Source organism: Corticium candelabrum, chromosome 1 (genome assembly GCF_963422355.1).
Source record: "Corticium candelabrum chromosome 1, ooCorCand1.1, whole genome shotgun sequence".
In the NCBI taxonomy this organism is placed as follows: domain Eukaryota; kingdom Metazoa; phylum Porifera; class Homoscleromorpha; order Homosclerophorida; family Plakinidae; genus Corticium; species Corticium candelabrum.
In genome coordinates, this window is record NC_085085.1 from 8733664 (window position 1) to 8759554 (window position 25891).

The 25891-nt window shown below is 42.4% G+C and overlaps 4 protein-coding genes across 5 annotated transcripts in view; 2 read left to right on the forward strand and 2 right to left on the reverse strand.

Annotated features, from left to right (window-relative positions):
* The window catches only part of LOC134187571 (BLOC-3 complex member HPS1-like), a 45815-nt gene extending 33778 nt beyond the window's left edge, over positions 1-12037 (forward strand). For both annotated transcript variants that reach the window (XM_062655727.1, XM_062655733.1), the window contains 7 exons: positions 6348-6420; positions 6484-6602; positions 6655-6760; positions 6823-6879; positions 8677-8790; positions 8845-8927; positions 11585-12037. In XM_062655727.1, coding sequence (XP_062511711.1) covers positions 6348-6420; positions 6484-6602; positions 6655-6760; positions 6823-6879; positions 8677-8790; positions 8845-8927; positions 11585-11765 — 733 coding nt within the window. In that variant the 3' untranslated portion in view covers positions 11766-12037. The remainder of the gene's footprint in view (positions 1-6347; positions 6421-6483; positions 6603-6654; positions 6761-6822; positions 6880-8676; positions 8791-8844; positions 8928-11584) is intronic.
* A 783-nt stretch (positions 12038-12820) lies between these two features.
* On the reverse strand, positions 12821-15000 carry LOC134191065 (dual specificity protein kinase shkC-like). Its single transcript, XM_062659626.1, has 2 exons — positions 14377-15000; positions 12821-13215 (listed from the first exon to the last, which is right to left on the reverse strand). The coding sequence occupies exons 1-2, from the start codon at positions 14982-14984 to the stop codon at positions 12975-12977; spliced, it is 849 nt and encodes a 282-aa protein (XP_062515610.1). The 5' UTR covers positions 14985-15000; the 3' UTR covers positions 12821-12974.
* Positions 15001-18385: 3385 nt separating this feature from the next.
* On the reverse strand, positions 18386-22656 carry LOC134194898 (uncharacterized). Its single transcript, XM_062663882.1, has 8 exons — positions 22363-22656; positions 22146-22282; positions 21491-21604; positions 20397-21419; positions 20184-20336; positions 19819-20046; positions 19618-19752; positions 18386-19555 (listed from the first exon to the last, which is right to left on the reverse strand). The coding sequence occupies exons 1-8, from the start codon at positions 22436-22438 to the stop codon at positions 18791-18793; spliced, it is 2631 nt and encodes an 876-aa protein (XP_062519866.1). The 5' UTR covers positions 22439-22656; the 3' UTR covers positions 18386-18790.
* Positions 22632-25661, forward strand: LOC134193183 (uncharacterized). Its single transcript, XM_062662025.1, has 2 exons — positions 22632-22744; positions 23459-25661. Exons 1-2 carry the CDS (start codon positions 22632-22634, stop codon positions 25458-25460), a joined length of 2115 nt encoding a protein of 704 aa, XP_062518009.1. The 3' UTR covers positions 25461-25661.
* The last annotated feature ends 230 nt before the right edge of the window (positions 25662-25891 follow it).

Sequence of the window (25891 nt, forward strand, 5' to 3'; positions counted from 1 at the left end):
TAGCGCTCGATGCAGGAAACGTGTAAGTTGGATACGGTGCAAATGCAATCAGAATTAGAGAGAAACACTAGCATCAACTAGTCGGCAAGCAATCTTTGATCGCTGGAAGCATTGCGGAGGGCGATGAAAAGTACAGTCTACACGGGATCGGTGTGGGCGTGTGTTCAAATGAACTGGAATGTGTAGTGTTTGCATTATCGAGAAATTTTACACGGGGTTGGTCTCTCGAAAGGGCCCTTGCACTGCAATGACAAATTTAAGTAGTCGTATACCTGCTCCATTGCAAGCGCAGAGGTTTAGTATAGAAATCAGCTTTTGTAGCATAAACAGTTAATAGTGATACCCACTCTTACAGAAGAACTGGACACAAACTCAACTGTATATAAAGATCTGGAATCAAGGTTTGATCTCTTGTCTGCTTGCTGTACCTCACTAGCTCAGCTTTTGAGTTGAACAAGATTGTAATTCCATTCCCCGGGTGCTTCTGCAGAGGCATGTTAATAACTGCATCAAAGAGTAAGTTAAACAACATGGGTGCCAACACATCATCCTGTCTACTCACCATTTCCAATCCAAAACTCTTTGGAGACTTACCATATGCTCTTACAGCTCCACTGGTGTCTTTATGGAGAGCCTTCAAGATGTTCAATATCTTGGGGTAAGCCATAACACAACTCTAGAGCAGACCATAATACTTCACGATTAACTGAGTTGTTTGCTGTCTTCAGGTCCACAAGACACAAGAAGAGTGGTTGGGGAAATTCACGTGCACGTTCCATCAACATCTGGTCTGCACAGCCTCGCCCTTTCCGAAAACCAGGCTGATTCTCTCTCAACAACCTGTTGACATTATCCTTCACTATGTCCAGAAGAACCCTGCAAAAGGCCTTTCCTGGAACACTGAGTAAGGCGATGCTCCTGAAGTTGTCACAATCATTATAACTAGCCTTCTTATGCAAAGGACCAACTAATTGTGTTCTCCAATTAGCTGGTACTTTTTCACTGAGCCATACTTGCTGTGATAACCGAGTAAGCCATTAAACCACGCTATCTCCACTAAGCTTCAAGAGCTCAGCAGTAATCCTATTTGCTCCTGGTGCCTAGTTAGACTTAAGCTGTCTGATAGCTTCTGTAATCTCCTCCTTCGTAGGAGGGCTAGATATCACAGCATCTCTCTGTCACAACCACCTGCAATACCATCATCAACCTCTACACGGTCATTTACATTGCCTGAAATGACCTCAGACATTCTTGATTTTATGTTCAACACTGATTTGAAATGTTGACGCCACCTTTCCAGGTTATCCTGTGTTTTAACAAACCTAGTTTGACCATCTGCTGCTTTCAAGGTTGAATTTGTCTTTGATTTTTGATTCAGTCATAGAGGTTTTGAGATCTTGCAATAGTGATCGACCTCTATCACTCTTTATTGCCATCTCATATTTTACTTCAATCTCCATCACCTATTCTTTCCACCAACTATTTCTTAGCCTTCTCCACTGCTTGATGTGTTTGCTTCTTCAACCTGTTGTATTCTTTACGAGCTTGCTGGTTTTCAATGTTCTTCCAACTCAGCCACGCTTGTTGCTTCTTAAGTGACAACTGCCTCACTTCCATTTGTCATCCAATCTGCTTCTGATTTAGAGGCAACTGCAGGTAAAGCTGTATTCTGAGCAGTGTTCACTGCATCTTTCAATTTCTGCCATACAGTCTCAACATATCATCATCTTTCACTTCCTCTAAAGATGTGAGAAGAACTTCTCGATAACGTAAAATCTCAGTCTTTTTAACAGTTTAGAGTTGGTTTGGTGTTTCTGCTTTAGTTGTGCCATTTTTCTCTTGACCTTCAACTTAAGTCTGACGTTGGAGACCACTAGCCTGTGATTTGACTGAAGGTACATGTGTGTCTTCTAAATACTCTCGTAGCCAAGATACTAGATCTGAAACGATGATTGACCAGAATGTAGTCTAATACATGCCCTTGTTTACTTTCCTCAGCAGAGTAAACCAAGTGTGTTGATGACAAGGTCTGTGCTTAAATATCGTATTGTTACAGCTAAATTATTCAAAGCTCAAGAATCCACCAAGCGATCACCACTTGAGTTCTTCTCATTTGGACGATTTCTACCAATAACTCCATGCCATGCTTCATTATCACACTCAACTCTTGCATTATAGTCTCCCATTATCACCAACATGTCTTCTGTTTTGGTACTCCACACACTGCCTCTTGTAACTCTTCATAAAACTTCTCTGAATCTTTAATTTGGGTGTCTTCGTTGGTTGGTGCATAAACAGCAATCACAGATAGATACCAGGTATGCATATTAAACCTTGTCCTCAACAACCTGTCTGAAATATTGTCATATTCTGCACCAGCTGCTTTCCAAGCCATGGTTGCCTCTTCACCCAGCACTATTACAACTCCACTTCTAAGGTTGTCTGACTGTTGTTTCGATAAACCAGAATAGATAATAAGGTTCTCGTTAATTTGTAGTGATTTGTTAGCAGACCACTGTACTTCAGAAAGTGCTAGAACTTGAATATGTTTTTCAGTCATAGTATGTAATACATCACGTAGTCTGCTATTCTTGGTGGGATTTCCAATCTGACATTCCAACATCCTATCCAGGTGTTGGACTTTTGTTAGAAGAAGGACTGTTTCAACTTCATCTATGGAGCAGAGTCCTCTTGGCTTTGCTTGCGACATTTCATTGATTCTGTAAACAACAGAGGTTGCCTTTCGAGCCTTCTAACTTGAGTTGAAAGTTTTCTCCTTGTGGTTTTACAGATCAATTAATTCAGCTATGAGTCTCTAGGAAAAGAGACTTTGTAAAAGTCACGAGACTTGGCGAGTAGCGTACTCTAAACATATAGGGCTGAACCGACTTCCGGTCTGGGGACTATGTGGCTGGCTGGCTGGCTGGCTGGTTATGTCTGTCACGCTGCAGGAATGTGCCATGCCTTCTTTGTGTGGCCCAATCACGAAACATTAATTCCTTTATGTCGTACATGGCAGCCAAAGACAATGGACGAACAGCCAATCCTATGCACGAAACTTCCTTGAGAGAGTTCATACCAGAACAGTGTAATTCATGTTTGAGATTGTCAGGACTTGTTGGAAATAAACAACAGAACTTACCTGTCTGCAACTGCTGACTCGAAATTGATTGCTTTTTTGGTTTACAATATTTATACAGGAATCTAACATTACGTAACCATAAGAGATTTTATGTCCCGTATACGATGACTCTACTTACTACTACAGACTATTTACGGACTTTGTGGTCACGCGAAACGAGAGTCGCTATGTAGGATTTTAAATACATTTTACAAGTAGCACGTCCAGAAAGAAAATAGCTTGTATATTCATAATTCTTCGCCACAAATACTCCTCCTACCGTACGTGGCCCAGTGTTCAGGACTTTGAAGGCTCATAGCTGTAGAAGCGACGGTGTAAGCACAGCTTCAAGTACTAATTGCAAATTTGCAGGGTGATCAGTGCTACGAGTCTTTTGTTGCTAACGTTTAGCCATCCGTCAGGAGTGTTACCATGGCCATCATGAGGAGGAGTCAGCACCAGCCCCACACACATACATTTTCCTTTCCTTTGCTATTTCAATGAGGAACAGTGCAGGCCAATTCACTGCAGCCTATGTTGTAGGGATGGAAGCTCGCTGATGGCAAAAATGCTCGTGGTTGTGGTGGCCTTGTTTGTAGAATGTTTGGTGACAGTAGTGCCATCTGCTAGTCAGCAACTGACTTTGTTTTTGCCTTAGTTTGTTTAAGGGCCGGCATGGTGTATAGCGGTGAAACCATAACCATCAAAGCTGCGATGTTGAGCAAAGCCTAATGATGTTTGCCTTTGTTCATGGCAGCGGTTTTGCTCATTCTTGCAGTCTTTTCCTGTGATTCCATTTGACATTTATTTCTTGTGTGGAAGTCAAGATCTTATTCTCCACTTATTCCAATCTTGTGCTAATGCGCTCCAATCTTCCTCAAGATTGCAACTTTTCAAATCTTAGTGCTGGGTCATTCCATTACATCATTTGCCTTATATTGAACACACACACACACACACACACACACACACACACACACACACACACACACACACACACACACACACACACACACACACACACACACATACACACACACACACACACACACACACACACACACACACACACACACACACACAATGTAAATGGACAAATATCAAGCCCCACGAATGACGTCAACCTTAAGGTCAGTTGCGGAGATAGCTCTTCTGCATCTGGAGACAGGGCCTCACACACTACACACACACACACACACACACACACACACACACACACACACACACGCACACATGCACACACATGCACACACACACACTGTTAATTGGTGTTTCTTGATTTTAGGGCAGCCATAGTCTCGCGTAGCCAGATCCCTTTCTGCTGCATCATACTTCTGGGCGAATTGGGGTCTGGTGAACAGTCGTTGATGTTGCTGTGTGCAGCGTAGCCAGAAATCGGCTATCTAAAGACCGGATTTGGTTTCTTAAACGCTTCACTAAAGACCTGACTGCTATGCAAGCAGTGCAGTCCTTTCTCTATTAGCTTCTCTTGTTTTGTAGAGAACATCTTGAAGACTACGGCTAGAGTCGTTGCTGTTTGTGAAATTTGCATGTCAATGAAACGTGGCCGTGGGAACATTGATGTCGACAGGCTTGCATCTCTTGGCAATCTGTCATGATTGACGTCGTACGTAACGTTGTGCGCTTGTGTCACAACGGAGACTGAAAACAAACGTATCGATGTAAAGCGATGCACAAAACACATGAGATGATTACCCAAACACAGAAAGACGACTCATCTTGTTTCGATGATGTCAGCTCTAAGCCCTTTAATTCCAGGACCAGATATCACTCACTCTGGACTGTCCACGGTCGCTTTAGCCGTCAAAACAGCAAACAGCATTGTGTACGTTCATATCCATTCAGTGCCTTTGCTCCGTTGTGACACGAGAGCACAATGCTAGCTATAGACGCACGACGTCGAGCCTGTCGACGTCAACGTTCCCGTGGCCATGTTTAATTGTTGCCGTAGACATGCAGATTTTACAGACAGCAACGCTTCTAGCCGTAGTCTTCGAGTTGTTCTTTACGAAAGAAGAGAAGCTAACGAGATAGGATTGCAGTGTTTGCATACCAGTCTGGTCTTTAGTGAAGCGTTTAAGAAACCAAATTCAGTCTTTAGATAGCCGATTTCTGGCTACACAGCACACGGCGACATCAAAGGCTGTTTGTCAGACCTCATTTTGCTCGGAAGTATGATGCGGCGGAAAGGGGTCTGGCTACGCGAGACTAGGGCAACCATTACATGTGCTGACTTGATAGCCAACATCTGTCACAACTTGCTAGTCTTTATCACTGACATAGGACAAATGAGTGGCCTGACATTGGACATGTATTTGACCAATATGAAAGAAATGTACATTGAAGTCTTGTATCATGTGACATGGGTTTTGCCAGCCCTGATTGGTCGATACAGCGTGTACAAATTGTTTGTATGCTGATACCCTACCGCTGTCAGGGAAACATGTATGCCCTACCGTTGCTATGATCAACAGCATAACACAGCTGGTTTCATAATGAGCGGATGATTTGATATGCCTTTAATGAGCTACTAAACGGCCAACACAATTAGACTCAGTCTAATTAGTTACAGAATGGTTACTGACAAACAAGTAAGAAATAAGATTTACGTACTCACAGATCAAAATGAACGGTAATTCAAACCAACCAATGACCTTGCATGATACAAATCACTTATCGTATGGGCGAATCTCGGATATCGTTGTTATTCCACCTCAAGGTAGTGGCAGCTAATTGTCTCGATAATCACCTTGACTTTGTGTCGGTAATTATCTCGCTTTAGCTGCTACTCCCCTGGGGGTAATAACAATGATATCCTTGACTTGCCCATACGAAAACTAATAATTGTACTACTGTCAGTATTTTATCTACTTTTTGTAGCACAGCTAGTCGAACATTTGTTAAATGTAGGCTATACACATTTATACATGTAGGAATGAACAACTAAATATGTTCACTCAACTACAGCTGCAAAAGATAGTCTTTTATTATGTAGGTGTGATTTTCAAAGCATTTTGCTAGTGGTGTTTATCTTGAAACAGCAAGTCAGTCTTTATTTACAACATTATTGAAATTATTTGGTTTAGCTCTGTGGTTTACAGGATGTTATATTGCATACAGGTACGTCCAACAACTTTTGTTGAATGTCTGCTTAGCACTACTGCAACGACAAAATGTTTATTACAACGATATTTGTTGTGTGTAGCCTTGAGGACAAAGTTCGTGACATGTCAGTCATACTGCTTCAATTTTTTCGAGATCTTTTCTTAAATACAAAGGTACTCTTTCAATGTAGCTGTGCCAACCAGCAGTTGAATCATCAACATAACAATTTTATGTAGAGCCCATCGAGTGACAGATTGAAGGACTGCATGACAACTATTCAAAGAATTCTTCGAGCTTTGAAAGATCATGAAGAATTTTTGACCATCAAGGCTATGCGCAATGTTCCAGCCTCACAGTATGTCAGTATTTGGTTTACAGATGTGTTGTTTGAAAGCAACTGTTTGAAGGTATCTGAAAGACTATCCGGGTCTCATACATTTTATTTACGTGAACAGAACAAACGACCAAGTGACTGTACCGTCACTGAATGTGGAAAATTTGGAAGGTGAAAATGTGAGTGGAAGGAACAAATATGTGATTAGTTGTTTGTTGTAGCAGCTGTGTGCTTTGATTAGGGAGATGAGAGGTCGATACAAGAAAGTGGCTTGCCTGTTAGCTTTTTGAAGGAAAAGGTTAATGCTATGGTTATGTGCTGTTTGTCATACTTTTAGTGATACATGTATGTACAAATATTTAAGATAAATATACTGTATTTTTGTTTTCATTTAGCGAATTATTTGTTTTTTGTCTGTCTGTTTGTCTGTTTGTCTGTCTTTTTTCTATATTTATTTATAAATTAGTAGTATTACAGGGTAAAAGTAATACATGTGAAGCTATGCTAATGGTAAGGGTTCATTTTGCTATTGCAATTATTGAATGATTTAAAATCAGAACAACATTTGTAAGTGGGCAGGGTAGAATTATTTGATTATTGCGCATGCGCAGTTTCCACTGATTTACAAGGTGATGAAAAAGCAGTTGACATTTTTGGTTTACAGAAGAGGAAGAGTCTGTGTTTGACAGCACCAGCATTAGGGCAATGCAAGTTACAGGCACTCAAAGGGATGGAATGCTAGAAACAACATGATAGCTAAAAGCATTAAGTTCAACAGGAATGTACATTGCCAGCAAGAAGTCAAATGTAACTGGTTACTTTTGCAACTTGATGAACAGGACTCAATTGAAGCAGTCATGTTTATAACTCACTTGGTCATGCGTTTTAGTGTGATTGATTGCTATTGTGGCAAAGATGAAAACGAAGAGCCGAGAGTCCAGAAGTAGCATGTTTGATTGCTATAGTAAATGCTATTAGGATTGCTTGTTGTCAACTCCTGATGAAGGACGTTGTTGGCAGATCAGATTTTATGGTAATGTTAGGTTGTGTACGAGACAGTGGATGGCCTGCAAACAGTGGATTGACTCTAAAATTATTTCAAATAGTAGAGTACATGCTTGATTTTTAATTAATTAAATTAATTATTATTAAATGTACTAATAGATTGCTAGAAGCGATGTGACATATGATGTAGTAGCTGCAAGCAGAGAAATAGTTTGATGACTATCTGTTAGGAGTAGGTAGGAGTGGATGGTTAAGAAGTTTTGCTGTTGTTAGTTTTAATTAGCAGCCATCTAGAATTATGAAATGATCAGACGGCTGCTAATGTATGATAAATGTCACAACAAACTACAAGTAAGTTTTTATCCAACTGCAAACAATGTAGAGTATCGCTGTCCTAAGGAGCCAACAGACTAGCAGTTCATCTAACAAGCTGAATCTTGAGCAAAATCTAGTCTCTGACTGGTTTCTCAGCCATAACATGCTCTGATGATTTTCTGGCCAAAATTTTGGAGATATTACTTTGCTCAAGTTGCACAGACAGGCGTCTTCTTCATTATGTTTTGAAATCAGACTGATTGCATTTCTATGTGTATTACAATGGAAATTAGACAATTTACTTAGAGCGTTTTTCATGTTTGATTTTTGTCTGTCTGTTTGTGTTTTTGTTTCTCAAATTTTGGATGTTTGGCCACCGCTCTGGTTTGCATGTTGTTTGCTTTGTAACTGGGTTTGTTGTCTCCAGGGGAGGTTGAATTGTTTGTCTTAAGAGAGAAGTCTAGCTATCGCTGCTTTCTTGAACTATTAAGTTTCACATGTGGCCTTTTCTCTTTGTGCTGTTGTGTTGTCTTTTGTGGACTGTTGCTGTTCATCAAGTTAAAAGTGTGTGGGACCCAGTGGAAAAACCTATATTTTTAGCAATTATCCCTTGGTCACGTGATTCCTGGTCAGTTTTGTATTTTTTATAATGGATAAGTGAGTGTAGTGTGGGGTGTAATTATCCACAGAATTACTGGTTGCTTGACTTTGAAATTATTTACAGTATCAAACATTTGTCATAATAATTTGGTTGTTTAGTTTTTGTGTGTTGTAGGTGTGGAAAATGTGCAAGCTGTTTCGATCGCATTTGGTTGAGGGCTGCACTGCTGCAGCAATTCGTGAGGGCGACTTTCTCTACTCGTATCATCTCTGGTTTGAAGACTCAGTGGTAGGAATCGTACCATTGTGGCAATTGTATGTTGAAAGTAATTACAAATGGTAGGGTAACACGTTGCAATGGGATCAAGCTGCCCGAGTACCACAGGAATCAATTCTTCCGGGCATTCTAGCAGGACCGTTTTACAAGTAAGTAAATTTGATTTTCATCACCTACTCAAGCTGATTACTGATTACTTTTGACATTTATTAATTTAATTGTACATTTATAATTGATTTTGGGGTACACGAAGACACATCTACATGTTGCAGTATAGATATTGACATGTAACTGACTAGTAACTTATTTGCACACATGTATTGTTATTATGTGTCATTATGCCTCTCCATAATGGGCAAGTGGGGTCTTTACCCCCATCTGGGCGCCCACCAACTCGGCAGGTGAGCCCAGCAGGGTACATGTTTCTGTGTAGTCCACACGGCGATCAATGACTAGCCAATTTGATATAGATTGCAGACATTGCGGTAACCACGAACTCGATGCAGCATGTCTAGTGGATATCAATGGCCACCAGGAAAGCACTAAACATCATCGTCAACGGACCGTTCGCCAGACCACAGAAACTCCCCTACGACTGAAACGAGTCATAGTCTCATGGATAAAGCTAGAGAAACATGAGAAAGAAAGACAGACAAGTTTAATAATTTACTGTCGTCACTGGGGTTTGAACCAGTGATTATTGTTGTTTATTGCTGCATTTGTACATTATTTGTGTTTTTTGACGTATTTTTTGCTACTGAATTTCCACGCATTTAGCTGCATGCTGGTATAACTGTGGGTTACCAGAAACTTGCTTGTTGGACTCTGTAACGATACCGGAATGCCGGTGGAGTGCCAGTATTGGCAAAGGAGCAACTACACATGCGTGGTAATTCTACTGCACATGTGCCGTAATTTGATTTGTTGACCTAGAGAATGCAGCTTCCCCCCTCCCCCCCCGAAGCCCAGCTAGAAAAGAAAAAAGTCGAACAGTCAGAAGGTATCCAGAATGGATCTTCACGGTATGGCAGAAGATCATACACAATTGAAAAAGCTAGCAGTACTACGAGCTCGATGGAAACAAAACGAAAGTCACCAGGGAATGTGGAGTGCCTCGGCAGTGTGTACAGGATTAGGTTAAACAAGCAGAAGAACACACAGGGCTGACAGATAAGGAAGAGAGGAAGACGATGAAGAAGAGGAGAATGAAGACAGACACAATCAAACATTATAGGGTTGATTATATACTACATCTAGATGAAAATTTATACATCTTAGTGTTTATTTATGTTAGTTCAATCAATATCTAAGAACGGATTGACCTAGCCTCGAACTTCCAGACTACAGAGTAGTCTGGCCCAGAACGGTACTAAAATGATTTCGGAAATATTCTTTAAGCCAATCAGCGTCTTAGATCTGGAATGTTGGCTCTAAATTCTGATTGGTTTAGCAGTAATTGGTTATGGTAAGTGCACTAACGCTGATTACGCTCTCCTGGCGGCTAAGTAACGCGCTGGTCGAGCAGTAGTCTTGCTAGTCGAGCGGCTAGACTAGCTAACGTTCTGTCGCAGAGTGGTTTCATGCCGTCCACCAAGATTTCACCGCAAACACAGACGTCTCTTCTTGTTCCTGAGATCTCATGGCATTTACAAGTGATATGTTTGCGTAATGCAAAAGCACAGTATCTTTCCATCTCATTAGTGAATTTTGTAAAGGATCCTGGGCTGTTAGACTACCATTTAGCATCGCTTTTGATAAGTACTTTCGAAATCATTTTAGTATGGTGGTCCAGACTAGAGTTCACACGGTTCGCACGCTCTCTGGTCTGGAAGTTCAGGCTAGGATGGACCAGATCTATGGGTCCAGTCTATAGGGAGGTTGGTCAAATCGCTTCTCTTTCTCGGGCATGTCTGTATACCCCAGGTTATACCAGCACCCTGGTAATCCCCAGCATGCAGCTAAATGCGCGGAAATACGGTAGTTAAAGCAAGCCCGGATCCAGGAATTTTTGAAAGAGGGAGTTGACCTGGTTGCAGTTATTTATAGCGATACTAATTTTCTCTTTTCTAATGAAACTATTTGTTGCTTAAGTTGACTACTAACTTGATAGGCTGACTATGGTATACTCGTATGTAATGTAATCACCTGTAGCAAAAATCTACAAATCAGCAGCATTAACTTAATTGATCGGGCCTTTTCATACTGAAATGGTCTTAGTGTGCATAGTCTTGAGATAGTCAGTCTAGAATTCTGTAGAGCCCATCTGTGGTAGCAGAAGCAGAACGTTATTGCAATCTGACCAAATAACGTGCATAGAGGCAGCAGTCATTACATACAAATTTTCTTACGTCTGGGTGTGAGACTCTGCACTCCTTTTATCAATGGTGAACCACGCCTATTGGAAAAGAGGGGGTCATAACCCCCTGAATCCCCATCTGGATCTGGGCCTGTAAAGTCGACTTTGAAGTGTGGGATTTAAAAATCTATTAGTTGAATTCAAATGAAATTTCACAGTGATAAAAAGTAGTGAAAAAGAACTGAAATTAAAGATCTATTAATTTGTCTGTTCCAGTCATAGGTATGTCTTATTCTAATGCACTCTAATACTTTGTATTTGATTTGGTTTGATAACTGATCTGCTTTCTCCGTTCATTTGATAGGTGCCTAGTTGGTTAACACACTTGTACAGAGCACGCGCGCGCGCGCACACGCACGCACGCACACACACACACACACACACACACACACACACACTCACACACACACCTGTTGTTAACACAGTCATAGTCTGTGCGTGGTTTTGCAGGGAACTGCATCGGATAGTTTGCTCAAGTCACCGCCATTCACCCAACACCGTTCACTGCTATGAACTGATGTGCATCCACGTTGGTGTGGTGTCCATGCAATATGCAGCAACGCAAGCTAAACGCCTTGCAAATGCGATATGGGAGACATCAGCTGTCAGTTCTCCGATGAATCTCTTGTAGATGAGTCTGGTATGATTATGAACACAAATAAATGACAGAAATGTAGGCTATTTCTATACCTCGCATGTTCCACATATGTGTACAGCGCCAATGTTGTTGACCACAATAGAATTTTGGTAGCGGTGGTGGTGATGGTTATGCCACTACTGCCACTGCTAGTTGTAATTCTCGACAAATGTGTACTGACATAGTTCTGTGTTGCTGCACAGAAGGGTGAAATTTGTGGAGTTTCCTCAGCGGTGGTCAACCCTCACATTATAGCTACAATTAGATCTTGCAATAACTGTGCACCGTAATTTGCTGTATACATATGTCCTTAGCTATAATGCTGTATGATGGCAAGGTGTATGGTGTTTCCAGCATGGAGTATTAATACCACATTATGATCCACCCAATGCGTGGATGCCGCCCTCTTCTATGGTAATGAATCTAAGGTCCTTGATAAAATAGCTTCAGATAGCCAAGTCGTCCGGGAGGCTTCTACCTCATTGTGTTAATTAAATATTAATAAAGATATCAGATGCAACCGTTCTTTATTAATCCCCGATATTTCAATAGTTAGCTACCAAATTTCTATAAGTATAAACAATCAACTTTTTGGCTAGCTCACGTCACAACTAATCTAGCATTGCCAGTTAGGCGCGTCCTTTAACTTAATCACTGATCCGATGTTTAGGAATTCAAAAAACGCAAATTGATAGTTTGGAATCATTGTATTTGCTGATTGTAGCTTGTTTCGTATTTTTCTATAGACTTCTAGTTGCATGATGCCCTGTTTTGAGCAATCGGAGTTGTTTTTGTTTTGTAATCGCTCTTTCCAAGTTTCAAAATACACTCGGTGTCATTTTCGTTAGCTAGCGTGCAAGTGTTGCAGCCTCCTGGCAGTTCGTTGCAAATATATTTGCTGGCGACAGCGAATGTCTAGAACTCTGAGCTGTTGCATGATGATGATGATAATGCAGGGTCACGCATGCATGATCAAGGTGATTAGCGCCCAGAGACTGCTAAGCTAGCAACAGAATTCAGAGAGTCCAATGTAAACATTAGGCACTCAGCTCTAGCATCCATCTAATTCATACAACAGTTTACAAATCAAAACTAATCACAAAGCAATTTGCATCCAGCATTGTATACGTTTCCGTTCGTCTAGAGAGTTCACTCTAGCTGCATGCCATTTCTGCGAACATACACTGTTAGTGTACCATGTATCTAGTTTCCGATTGGAAGGTTTTGTGCTGTTTTCAAACTCTTCAAGATGTGGCTGAACGTCGATCGTTGATTGGGTTGTGCACTCCAACACTGCTGCATGAGACGGCTGTATCCTTGCGGACACATATCCGGAATCTGTGGTCTCTCGCCGCTTGCGACGGCGTCTCGAACTTCGTACGCAAACCTGTACTGCTGAAATGGTAGTTGACGCGTCCAGATCTCCCACATGACAATACCAAAACTGGAATGCACAAGTAGAAACATGAAGTTATAGTTGAAAAGTCATGCATATCAGAGGTCTAAAATGGATCTATTGTAATATATTATAATTTTTTAATTTATTATTAAAATCGATAAACATTTGTTGCAGTTTTGCCCTCATGCAGTCAGAGTTGGAATGTCAGGATCAATTTATTTTGAATGTTGGTACATGCATGATACTATGCTAACAAGCAAACGAAACAGTTGATTCTAAACAGATCCAACACAATGGCATGTTAGCGCTGGAAGCAATCTCTGGTTAATTGTCTCTATGATTCGTTGAGCATGCAACGAAATTAATTACCGTCAGTAAGTGCTGCTTTCTTGCAGCGGTGGCAATAAACTCTTTTTCTGATTGATTCAAAACAGTACGCTCTCGCATCTTATTTAATTAAATAAGCATACCTTACAGCCGTCACATCTAACCGTAATATTAATCAATTAACGAGCTGCTTTTTGACTTTGTTTGCGCGTGCTTTACCAGCGTTACAGTATAGACGGGGGCTAGTCTGTAGCCTATATGTTGCTGGTAGGTTTTTACAGCCTTAGTTGATAGAATGGAAAAGGAACAAAATACGCGGAAGAACAGAACGTTACCACATTGCGTAATACTACTGTATATACAGTTCTAATATGTGTATATATATATATATATATATATATATATATATATATATATATATATATATATATATATATATTTATGTATGTATGTATGTATGTATGTATGTATGTATGTATGTATGTATGTATGTATGTATGTATGTATGTATGTATGTATGTATGTATGTATGTATGTATGTATGTATGTATGTATGTATGTATGTATGTGGCTCAATTGGTTAGAGTGTGCAGTTGGAGATTGGCAACATCCGGGACCGTTGGATCAGAGTTCAAGTGCGGGACGGCCACATACATAAGTTCCCTTGGGCAAGGAACTAACATACAATTGCCTCTCTCTCCGAGGTGTCAGTTCTGTCAGTACAGCAAGTATGAAGTACATAGTGACATAGAGTGACTGCTGATAGTTTTAGATTATAACGTATTGTAGCAAGTTTAGTGATTGCAGTATCTAACTTTGGCCTTAGGGGCTCTTGTGAACAAAAAAGAAATGTATATACGTATTTACTTAATTGCTTACCTGTATACATCGACGGCAGTGTTGTATTGATGGCCTAGTGATAATTCTGGTGCGTTCCATCGAATCGTTCCGACGTTTCTGAATGACAGTTCATCTCGTATCTCTAGCAGTGGCACGGCCAGATCACTAACCCTGTCGCCGCTCTGTCGAGATCGCCTTTGTTCCGGAAGTGGCCTCCCAAATCCAAAGTCCGCCACTTTGACGGTCCAACTGTGACTAACCAAAAGATTCGGACTCTTCAGATCTCGGTGTAATCTCGGAGGGCTGAGAGTGTGGAGAAAGTTCATGCCTTTGGCGGCATCGAAGGCAAAATTAATTTTTTGTAATGTCGTGATTTCTAATTCAGAGTTGTCGAGCACGTCTCGTAGGGAGCCTCTTTGAGTGTATTCCGTTACGAGGAACGGTTCTGCGTCGACGACCGATTTTCCGGCTCCGATAAAAAGAACGATATTTTCGTGACGAATCGTTTGCATAAAACGAATTTCGCTCTCGAACTCTTGTCTCAATTGCCTGTCCTGCGGAACTCTCATCGTCTTCACGGCAACGACAAAATCTCTATAAATCGCTTTGTACACGTCGGCGAATCCACCGACGGCTATCAGTTCCATATTATACAATTCGTGTCGTCCAATCTGCCACACTTCTAGAATTTCTTCGATGTGTCTGCGATAGGCTCTCTCTCCCCTCTTCCTTCTTTTTATAACAGAAACGATGACGACTATGGCAAGTGTTGCAAACGCTCCACATAGCACGAGTCCCATTCCAATAAAATAGTAGGTCGCATATTGACACTTAGAACCGGTGAATCCTGGAAAGCATCGACACCTCGGAGCTCGTTTTCCGTCGATATTCGAAGCGACGCATTTGCCGTGTTGGCATTGGTCTGCTAAGCACTCACTACACTCGCTTATCGATTGAGCTCCATATCGTTGTGTCGTGAGTCCACCAGGGCAACTCAAACAACGCGTACTCGTCGAGTAGTGCGGCCTATATGAGCCCTTACGACAAAAATTGCACGGAGCAAGAGAGATGTTTAGCGATTCAAAGCCGCCAGGACATCGGACGGGCAAGTAATAAAGAGACACGTGAACGGTGTCGAGGGCTAGCAAAGTCTCACGCCACAAAACGACGCTAGACAGACTCGCCGAGTAGGGCAACCTCAATATCTTATCAGGACGATTGGTGATAATATGCCACAAGCGAAGATGAAGAATGTAAGTCCAGGTCTCAAGGCGACAACCTTGGGATTTGGGAGTCACTACTGTAAACCACAACTGTCCTTCCGTGCTTGAACCGGAATAAAAGCATTCTTCAGACCGTTCAATACTTTTAGCTAAACTCGGGCCTCTGTTGCTTGCGTTTACTCTCTTCCATACAAGTTTATCAACGTCAAAACTCCAAAAATCGTTTAGACAAGTGCCGTTACCATCCTTTCCACCAAACACGAACATAGTCGAACCGACAACGACAGCTGCATGTCCGTATCGTTTGGCTGGCCACATTTCTTTCTCTGGAATTCGGGACCAGGCAGTAGGTCTCAGCGATAGTTGCCATACGTCGTTGAAGAGTTCGTTCTCTTTGTTGGAGCGTTTGTTCTCTTCTTGGCCGCCAAACAAAATTGCAAACGTGCTTCCTATTGCCACGAGACTCGTTTTGGAGCGGCCATAAAGTTCACGAGGAATGTCGATGCGTCGAGAAGATGAAGCGTCTGTTGCATTGTACAGTCTGAACCCAAACTTGGATACATACGGGCTTTCGGGCCATTTAACGGTAGTCGCGTCTAGCAGAGCTTCTTGTAGCCAAACGCTACCTTTGCATATGTCCTGATGTAGCCCTCCTGTAATGCTTAGCAGTGTCCATCTCATCACCGTCAAGTCGAGCGTCCACAGACGTCCCAACGAGGGAGAATAATCTATGCCTGTTTGAGGCAGCTCGAGCATACCACCGACGAGAAACAAGTCGTTCTCGTTAATAATTACGCATGCTCTGGAACGAGAGTAGGGTTGCAATTTTGGAGCTGCAACTTTGTTCCACACCCACACCTTACCGCGCGCGTCGTACTCTAGAGTCCATGTCGATGCGCCTCCAACGTTATCATCACTCGTGATGTGTACGACATACCTCAGAAAAGCCAAACTTGATACCGAAAGTACAAACTGGCTGGCAGGCCACGGAATTTCTCCCACGACCGTTAATACTCGGTAGTCGTTATCACTGTCGAACATGATTAGCATTCTAATTTTCGTGTTGAAGACAATGTAGACGCCGCGTCGATCAACGGTAGCACACAGTAACAATGGCTCAATACCGATAGTGGCAGACGACGTAAAGGCATTTCCTTTAGTTATGTCGGCTCGTTTTTGAACAGTCCATGTCATAGTGTTTGAGTCGTCTGACACGCGTAAATGCCACAGAATCCTTGTGCTCACGACGAATAGAGCTACGCAACCGGTCCATCTTTCGACGGCTAGATTCAAAAATTCTACGTTTTCGGGAGACTTACTCGAGAGTGCATTAACTGTTTCCCATTGAAAAATCTCTCGGTGATCTTTCTTGATGCATGCTAAGCGAGTGAGTGATAAAATTTTAGACCTTTTGATTCCGTCGCTATTCCATGGAAAGAAAAGAATAGACTTTCGGCATTCGCACGTCGTGGTGGTATGCGTTGCAACTACGGGATGGACGTACCGAGTTCCCCAATCGGGATACGCATTCAAGACGTCGACGGGCGTCCACTCTCTTTGCTTAATATCAAACTTCCAGACGGCAGACACTTTCCGATGTCTAGTTGCACCTAAGCTGCCAAATAGAAAGATAGATTGTGAGCATAAATTAACGAGTTTGGGAGATTCCAGTTTCGGCGGATGTCGAAATTTCCTCACTTCTATCCAAGAATTGGATTGAAACGTGTAAATCCATGTCGGTGGATTGTCGTCTTGCGGTATTAGCCAACTCAGGCCAATCCTGCTGCCTCCGAAATAGATGAGATGATTGAGCCGTCGATCTCCATCGCCAGTAGAAAATGCGGCAGCGCCCGCTAACTTTTTGGTCGGATAATTTGATGTCCATCTGTCGAACTTGTCATACTTTCGCCATTCGTCTGAATCACAGACGACTTTCGGAATCGCTGACGATTGATCACTAATTGTCGCTGACGTTGTTCTCTCAATTTTTGCATCATAGCGACGATACTGTGGGGAATCCTTCGTATCTATTTCTTGCGTGCCGCTTTCGCTTGACATTCCCGCAGACAATGCAAGGCATAGCAGACCAGTAAAACCGAAAAACGCCATTTTTGCAGGTTCTGTATTCACGTCTCGTCACTGCAATAAACATGTAGCATCGTGCAGTTGCTATTCTTTATGAGATCTCGTCCTGCTAACGAGAAAATTGAGAGACTAGACTGATGAGTATATATACATATACATATAGTTTACCTATTCTAATCTGCTTTACTTGCACTGTAGTAGTTCTTTCGAGATGGTGCAGTATTTAGGTTGGCGTAATGCTGATAAATTGATGCACTCTTTTATCCGACAGATTGTGGCCTACAAATGCGACGCTGTATGCGTATACGACTAATTCTAGCGAGTAGGCGTTCCAGTACTACATACTGCGCACGCGTGACATCATTGATAGGTTTACTTAATATTCTGAGACCGTCCGTCCGTTTCATTTCCAATATTCAGAAAGCTCACTGTTCCGTTCTCCGCACGGACAGATAATATAATTATAATGTAGTACTAGTTAGTTGTTAGTTGTTGCATTTTTACTGTGTTCTGAAGAACTAGCGGCCGCGGACAGAATTCTCAAGAAGAATTTCGTTCAGAGTTATACCCCGTTCAATGATATCGCGTTCTGAGATCGATTATCTCAAAGTGGATTTTAGGCCGTTACAGATTCCGTTCTTTGCCCGGTGTAGCAGGAAATCCGTCCCGGCAGGAAATCTGTCCCGGCCGAGACGGATTTCCTAGGAAATTGGTCTCGGAGCTAGGAAATTGGTCTCGGAGCTAGGAAATCCGTCACGCCCTGCATGTTCTAGGAAATCGGTATCGGGCGGGACAGATTTCCTAGGAAATCGGTCTCGGAGCTAGGAAACGCAGCTCACTCTGAATGTTCTAGGAAAACCCAGAACGGCCGGTGTTTCGGTATTGAAAATGCCTCCATGCAGCAGGGAATTTACTAATGGGCCTAAATCATGATATATTTAACCACGTTTCTAGGGAACATAACACAGCATTCCAGGTTTCTCATTTGTACTGCAGCCTCCCACTATACGTATGTATACGTACAGCACAGTTTAAACAAAGTTCTAGGCTCATCATACACACAATGCAAACAGTAATGCACGTTGAACGCAAACACGAACTATATACATGTGTATAGTGTCAGCTAGTGTATGCATGCAGAATTTTTACTTGCAGTTACCACAGGTCCATTTTTTGCTCCTAGTAGGCAATATCGGTCTAGCACATTTCAAATGACACCAATCATCGCATTTCTGGCACTTCACTGTAGCAGCAAATGTCTCGGGCATCAAGCACCAACGACAAAGCTCAATCATGACACCGCGAAGTCTCTTGGGACGATGAGCCGTGGTCTTTGTCATCTGCGGAAAACGCATCATTTCTTTCTGCTGAAAGCATTTGAGAAGGTGCCGTCTCATCAGTGCCTGGTCGAATTGCAGAGTCGATAAATTGTCTCCAAAAGCAAGATGCACAGCAAATGCAATGGCAAACAGTCCGCAATCCGAACCTCCCCTCTGCTGTTGGACATAGGGCTTTTGAACAAACAAGTTGATGGGATCATTTCCATCATCATCGTCTTCGCTATCATCTTCTACCGCCAGCCTATAAATCAAGGCTAACTGGTGACTGAGAGAAGTACTAAGTTGAAAACCGGTCTCTTTGCTGTCATAAACTGATATATGTTGGCCACAGCAACTAGAAGTTACCCAATGGCTTCGCTCAGGGACGTGATGTATCTGGATGCCCTCATGCTGGACTGGGATAAAACCATTCGTCTGTGCAAGTAGCGGTGACTGTAGGCCATCAATGTGTGGAAACTGTTTCTTTAGTATGTTGTGAGCAAGAGAAATATGCTCATCCGTAAGCTCGCGGCCTTGCATGAGAATTTCTCTCATTCGCCTTGAAATAGTGAAACTGTTCTTCTTAGATTCCTAATCAATTCATGGAATACGTAAGTTAAACCTTTCAGAGGGTTTCCCAAAGAGATACTTACTATAGTACGTCTTCGTTTTGTTTGGGGTTGAGTTTGGCCCCTATAATCAAGCTTGCGCTTACGTTTTCCATCTTCTTCTCTGCTATTCTCCTCCTCATTCGCTGTCTGACTGCATTCTTTGTCATCTTCATTTGTCTGTATAAGGCAAATCAAATCATAGAGAAGGATTACAGAATAGAAGATATTTTTCAATGAGCTAACCGCAAGCTGGAAACGTACTCTTTTCTTAGGTTCCAACCGTAATTTACGTCTGTCACATTTGATACTTCTGCTTCCAACAGTGCCCTTGTCAGTTTCATCTGAGATTTCCCTGGATGAAGCTCCCTTGTCAGTTTCATCTGAGATTTCCCTGGATGAAGCTGATGGTTGAGTTGTAGATGGTAATGAACGGGCCTCTATTTCTGTCCTGTTATCCATCACCAATAACCCCTGCAAGGCACAGAAGGTGGAAAATATCCAAACACAGCTATAGTGCTCTATTAGGCATATGAAGTTGGTGTAAAATGGTATATTAACGACATTCATTAATTTTAGATTAATTGACTGTCACTGTAGAAGACCTCTACCTGTCCTTCATTTTGATGTGTCCTTGAAGGTTGCGCATCAAGTTGGAATGCAACTGAAGCATCCACACGTACACATGCAGACGCAGGGGATAGAAGAGGTAAGTCATCCGCGTGCCATTCAATGGCTTCTGCAGCATTTTCATCTTCATTGATCTAATAAACAGAACTTATGCCATGTGTATGCAAAACAATCATGTTCAAATCGCTGCATACGGTATCTTTGCACTCGTCTGAAGTGCCAGTACCACATGGCTCGTAGCTCTGCGGTGGATAATACGGTTTGAGACGACTTGCATGAAAGATTTGCTTCAGAACAGCACCATTTCCATTTTTCAGCTTGAAACAGCCTTTCGGAAGACGTTCTGACACCCAGTATGGACCAGTCCACTTCACGTCCAGCTTTCCACCCTTACGGCTGTCATGTTTACTATTTTTTAAAAGAACTTGGTCATTGAGATCGAGAGATAAAGAATATGTATTATGGCGCTTGTCATAGTAAGCTTTCTGGCGTTCCTGGGCTTTGACAATATTTCGTTTTGCAGCTGCTGTATACTGGTGTTTCAGATTGACTAGCAGTTCTACATCATGTTGCATCTCTTCATCAGTCAGGCAATGCATCGTGGTTTCCGCAGTTGAATCTGAGACGTGGTGTGCATGCAGTTGCACATCTAGAGGCATACGAGGATCTCGATTATTAAAAAGAAAGAATGGTGTGAATTTGGTCGAAGCATGAACAGCAGTGCGATAGGAAAATAGAATAGCCTCAATTGTTGAATCCCAGTCTTCATCTGTGCAGTTTGTCATCTGGCAGATTCCATTTTTCAGTGTCTGATTGAAACGCTCAGTCAGTCCGTTTGTTTGAGGGTGGTAGGCAGACGTAATTCTGTGTTTGACTCCTGTCTTTGTCAAAAGTTCATTGCAGATAGCATTGCAAAACTCGCGACCTTGATCGGATATCAACACCTCTGGAAATCCATGTCGTAGAAAGAGTGAGTTAAGGAAATCAGCAACGTGAATTGCTTCTTTCGATGGAATTGCTTTGGCTTCAGGCCATTTGCTGAAGTAATCGACAGCCACAACAATATACTGATTGCCACTACTAGTGACTTGCAATGGTCCAACCAAGTCAACGCCAATTTGCGACCAGACCTTAGATGGTACAGGTAATGGATGTAACGGTTCTGATGGATGATCAAACTTTCTTTTCACTCTCTGACATATATCACAATGTTGAACCTGAGAAATGAAATGTGCAGAGACAGTATTTTGAAGCACCTTCTGAAAAAATTATGCATGCTTGTTCTCACTAGTTGTTTCACATCAGCTACTATTCCTAGCCAGTAGTACTTCTTTGTCACTCGATCTAGCGTTTTGTCCCTGCCAAGATGATGACCTCCAGTGACATGACATCCTTGGAGAATCTGGATATACAGAGAAGACATAATGTAAACATTTTATTAAGTCAACATGACGACATTTTGTCATCTGCCCTTGCAGTTTACTAGCAGGGGCGTACCAAAACTGCCAAAGGGTGAGGGCGACCAATTTTGAAATTACTGACTTACACCAACAGACGATTTCCGCAACTTCCAGTTTAGGTATAGACAATTAAATATATTATTTACTTTTATTTATTTGGAGTATATGGAGTCTTTATTACAGGCCAATATTAAAATATACGATAATGTGGATCATATTATAGTTTTTCATGACCAGTTTGTGGCAAAGTCAAAACATAACTTTGGGGACGTACAGTTAGGTCAATTAGATTAATTGGTGGGGACACTGTTTTTCATTAGCTGGATGGTAGCGCACGCTAGTCATGCTTTGTCACGTGCCGCGGTCACCTCCTTTAGCGCGCGTTAGGCCCGAACAATTAAAAATGATTGCTACACCCCAGTTTAGGGCATGCATGGCTAACTAGAGGTGAAACCCGTAACTCCGAGAAATTAGAGAGTTCACCTGTCTTTTTGTCGTATCGTCTCTGATAACTTGTCTGCGTGTCGATTGTTTCTTGTCTTGGAAGTAGAGAATCCCTTCCTCTAGCTGGAACAGTTTGGATTTCTTACGGACACCACTCTTCTCGCTTTCCGAGAGACCTAGATCACCAACATCGTTAGGAGGATCGGCAATCGCACGGACGTAGAGACGGTGTGACAGCTGTTCTTCGTCAGCCTACCTGTTGGATATGAACCGTTTTCAAGGTAGAAAACGACCCGCTCGTACATTTGCTCTTCCATGGCGCTTCCCGTCATTCAGAATATCAAACAATTGCACATGCGTGTGGGTGAGACACACAATGACATATTTCCTGCGTGGTGACAGATTTCCTAGCGCCTCGGCCGAGACAGATATCCTAAGGAAATGTGTCTCGGCCAAGACTAATTTCCCAGCGTAGTGACAGATTTCCTAGCAAATCTGACTAGCCGAGACAGATATCCTAAGGAAATGTGTCTCGGCCGAGACAGATTTCCCCGAGACGGATTTCCTACTACACCGGGCTGGGTAGCATCCCGTTTGAAGACAAATGAAAATGTAACCGAGTGTTCCGTTCCGAGAAAGTAGCAGCGAGTATGATGGATCCAGGCAGCAGGTACTGGGAAGTCACGTGTTTTTCTTACTTTCCCGTTTAGAATGTAATCAAAGGTCTCGTCTTGCAACCATTTGACAGACGGTTGGACGTCGTCACTTTACGGCCGTTGCCGAGAACAGGCGTATCGAACGTGGCAGGTATTCGACGCGCCTATACGGGCAGATCTCGTTTCTTTAAACTTCGTCATTTCAAAGACGTTGTTGCCGTTGCGGGGAACAGGTGTATCGAACGGGGCAGGTATTTGACACGTGTACACGGCCAAACCAAGGTAGGCGTATATTTTGAACACCCGGATATGCTAAGAATATATACTGTCCTTTTCGACGTTGCTTGCAATAAACGACACTCTCTGCCCCTACCGTCCGACGTCGAGAACGGGCATTTTAAATTCGTTGGAGATCCGATGAGCCAATTCACGCGCAAGTGGAGGCGGGTTTGATAGGCAGAAAATCGCGTCGTTCACTTTCGACCTCCGTCGTTTTGGCGTGCGTGAGCCAAATTCGGTGTAGATCAGACTCGCCGTTTTCGAGAAACGCTCTTACAGACAGACAGACAGACAGACAGACAGACAGACAGACACACTTCCTGTTTGTGCAATCAGAATCCTGACTGCAGCTCGCCTTATTGCCTTACCTAAACCAAATGGTGATGTTCGCCCAATAGCCATTGGTGAGTGTTTTAGGAGACTTGCTGCACGGGCTATATGTGGTCAAAAGAAGAAGGAATTTTCTGATTTCTTTTCTCCCCTGCAGTATGGAGTAGCCACTGAAGGAGGTTCTGAGCTTCTGGTGCACCAAATTCAGCTTCTTCTTGAGTCTAACAAGGACTGGGCACTACTGAAAACGGACCTAAAAAATGCATTTAACTCTGTCATCAGGAATGACATGATTTGCCAAGTTTATGAATCATTCCCTGATATTGGAAATCATGTTTCAAAGATGTATTCGGGTTTCAATGATCTCATCATCTGTCAAGGCAATTCAACTGTCAACTTGTCATCGCAAGAAGGTGTCCATCAAGGCGACCCTTTGGGGCCTGTATTGTTTTCTACTGCCATACATCCTGTTCTTCTTAAAGTTCAATCTAATCATGATGATGTCACAGTGCTAGCTTACCTGGACGATATTTTCATAATGGGACTACCAGATAGGATAATGTCAGCATTTGAAGATCTCAAGCCTTCTCTCTCTGTTCTTGGTCTACAGATATCAAACAGCAAATGTGAGCTTTACTGTCCACCATCAGCAGATAGTGTGGCTTGCGAACAATTTCAGTCAATTCCTGTTTCATCTCACGGTTGCAAGATTCTGGGAGTTCCCTTTGGGAACCTCTCATTTATTCAAAGTGTGAGTGCAGACTTTGTTGATTCTGGAAGCCTTCTTTGCAACCAAATTCTTCATCTTGACGATCCACAAAGTGCGATGCTTTTGCTTCGACATTGCCATGTACCTAGAATGACTCATCTTGCAAGATCCATTGCCCCACTCAAACTCTACACTGCTGCCACTGCTCATGATCTTCAGACAAGACAAACATACACAGGGCTGCTGAACTTCGGAGAAATCTCTGATGAGAAGTGGATGCAGGCAACCTTACCGATTAAACATGGAGGCTTTGGTGTGACCTCTGTGAGAGAAATTTCTCAGTTTGCATTCATTTCTAGCTGGTCACACACATTATCAGTTCTGCCCACACGCTTTCCGATCATGGAGAAGATAGTAAACGATCTCATTTTTCAAAATGACACTGACACTTCAATTGCACTGGAGATACATCAGGCCCTACCATCAGACAAGAGTCTTAGCGAGCTACTTCAAAAGCCCAAGCAACTACAAAGAAGGCTCACTCAACAACACATGACTTCTATTTCCAGTTATATGATTGAACATTCTTGTTCACCTAGAGATGCAGCCCGCCTTCACTCCCTAAAGGGTAAAGGTGCTGGTGCCTGGATTGCTGCTATCCCAGAATCGGCAAATTTCGCACTTCAACCTTACGAATTTCGTCTGGCGTGTTTGTTGAGACTGGGTCTGGAGATACCGGCTGTGAGCTGCATCGAGAAATGTGAATGTGATGCTAATCTGGATAACACAGGGTATCACTTACTCACCTGTAAGAAAGGCGGTGGTCCTGTGTGGTCACATGACTCAATTGTGTCCGAATGGTCTGATTGTTTGAGGCACCTGCAGATCCACCACAAACGCGAACCTCGAGATCGGTACACTGACAACAACAATCGTCCAGACATTGCTGTCTTTGATGCGGGCTCAGGCACCAATGTAGAGCTTGATGTAGCCTTGGCTCATCCTTGGGCAAAAGACACATTGTTCCAAGCTTCTAAAAGGGAAGCAGCAGCAGCTGCAAACAGGGAGAATAGGAAGTTAACCAAATATAGTCAAGTCACTCTCCCCGGTGCGTCTTCCTTGACACTTGTTCCACTTGTATTTGAGCATTTTGGCCATTGGGGAGAACGAGCCACCAGATACCTACAGGAACTATCAACCAGGTCGACGGATGATGATGGCAATAAGAATGCTAATGAATTCATGTGTTACTGGAGAAAACGATTCTCAACAGCGCTACAACGTTGCAATGCTAGGACTATTGCAAAGAAACTATCACACCTTTTATCCATGAGCTCCAGTAATGTAAAGAACTATCATACTCAGTTTTGCGTACATTAGTTTGTGATGTGTATTGACCCTATTGGGTCTCTTGAACATTCTAAATAGTTTTAGTTGTAATAGCATTCATTTATGAAAATATATGAATTTTGACAGACAGATAGACAGACAGACAGACCAGACAGATAGACAGATCAAGCTGCAGCAATGCAATTCAAGTGTGATCTCTAGGAAGATGGCAGTAATTTCAGCTGGACAAAAATCTTGCAGTGGCTTTGACGAATATCAATTTGTTTTAAACTAAGTGGTTAAATGTATTCTGACCCCCTATGTAATGGGGTCATCAGTTGTAGCCTTAAGTGTTTGTTGTTGATTTAGAGGAACTTTACTTATAGACTAGCTTTTAAGCTCTTGATGGAAATTTTTCTTTGGATTTGAAATATATGTATTTGACAGACAGACAGATCCCGGATGTTGAACGGTTGGAAGCA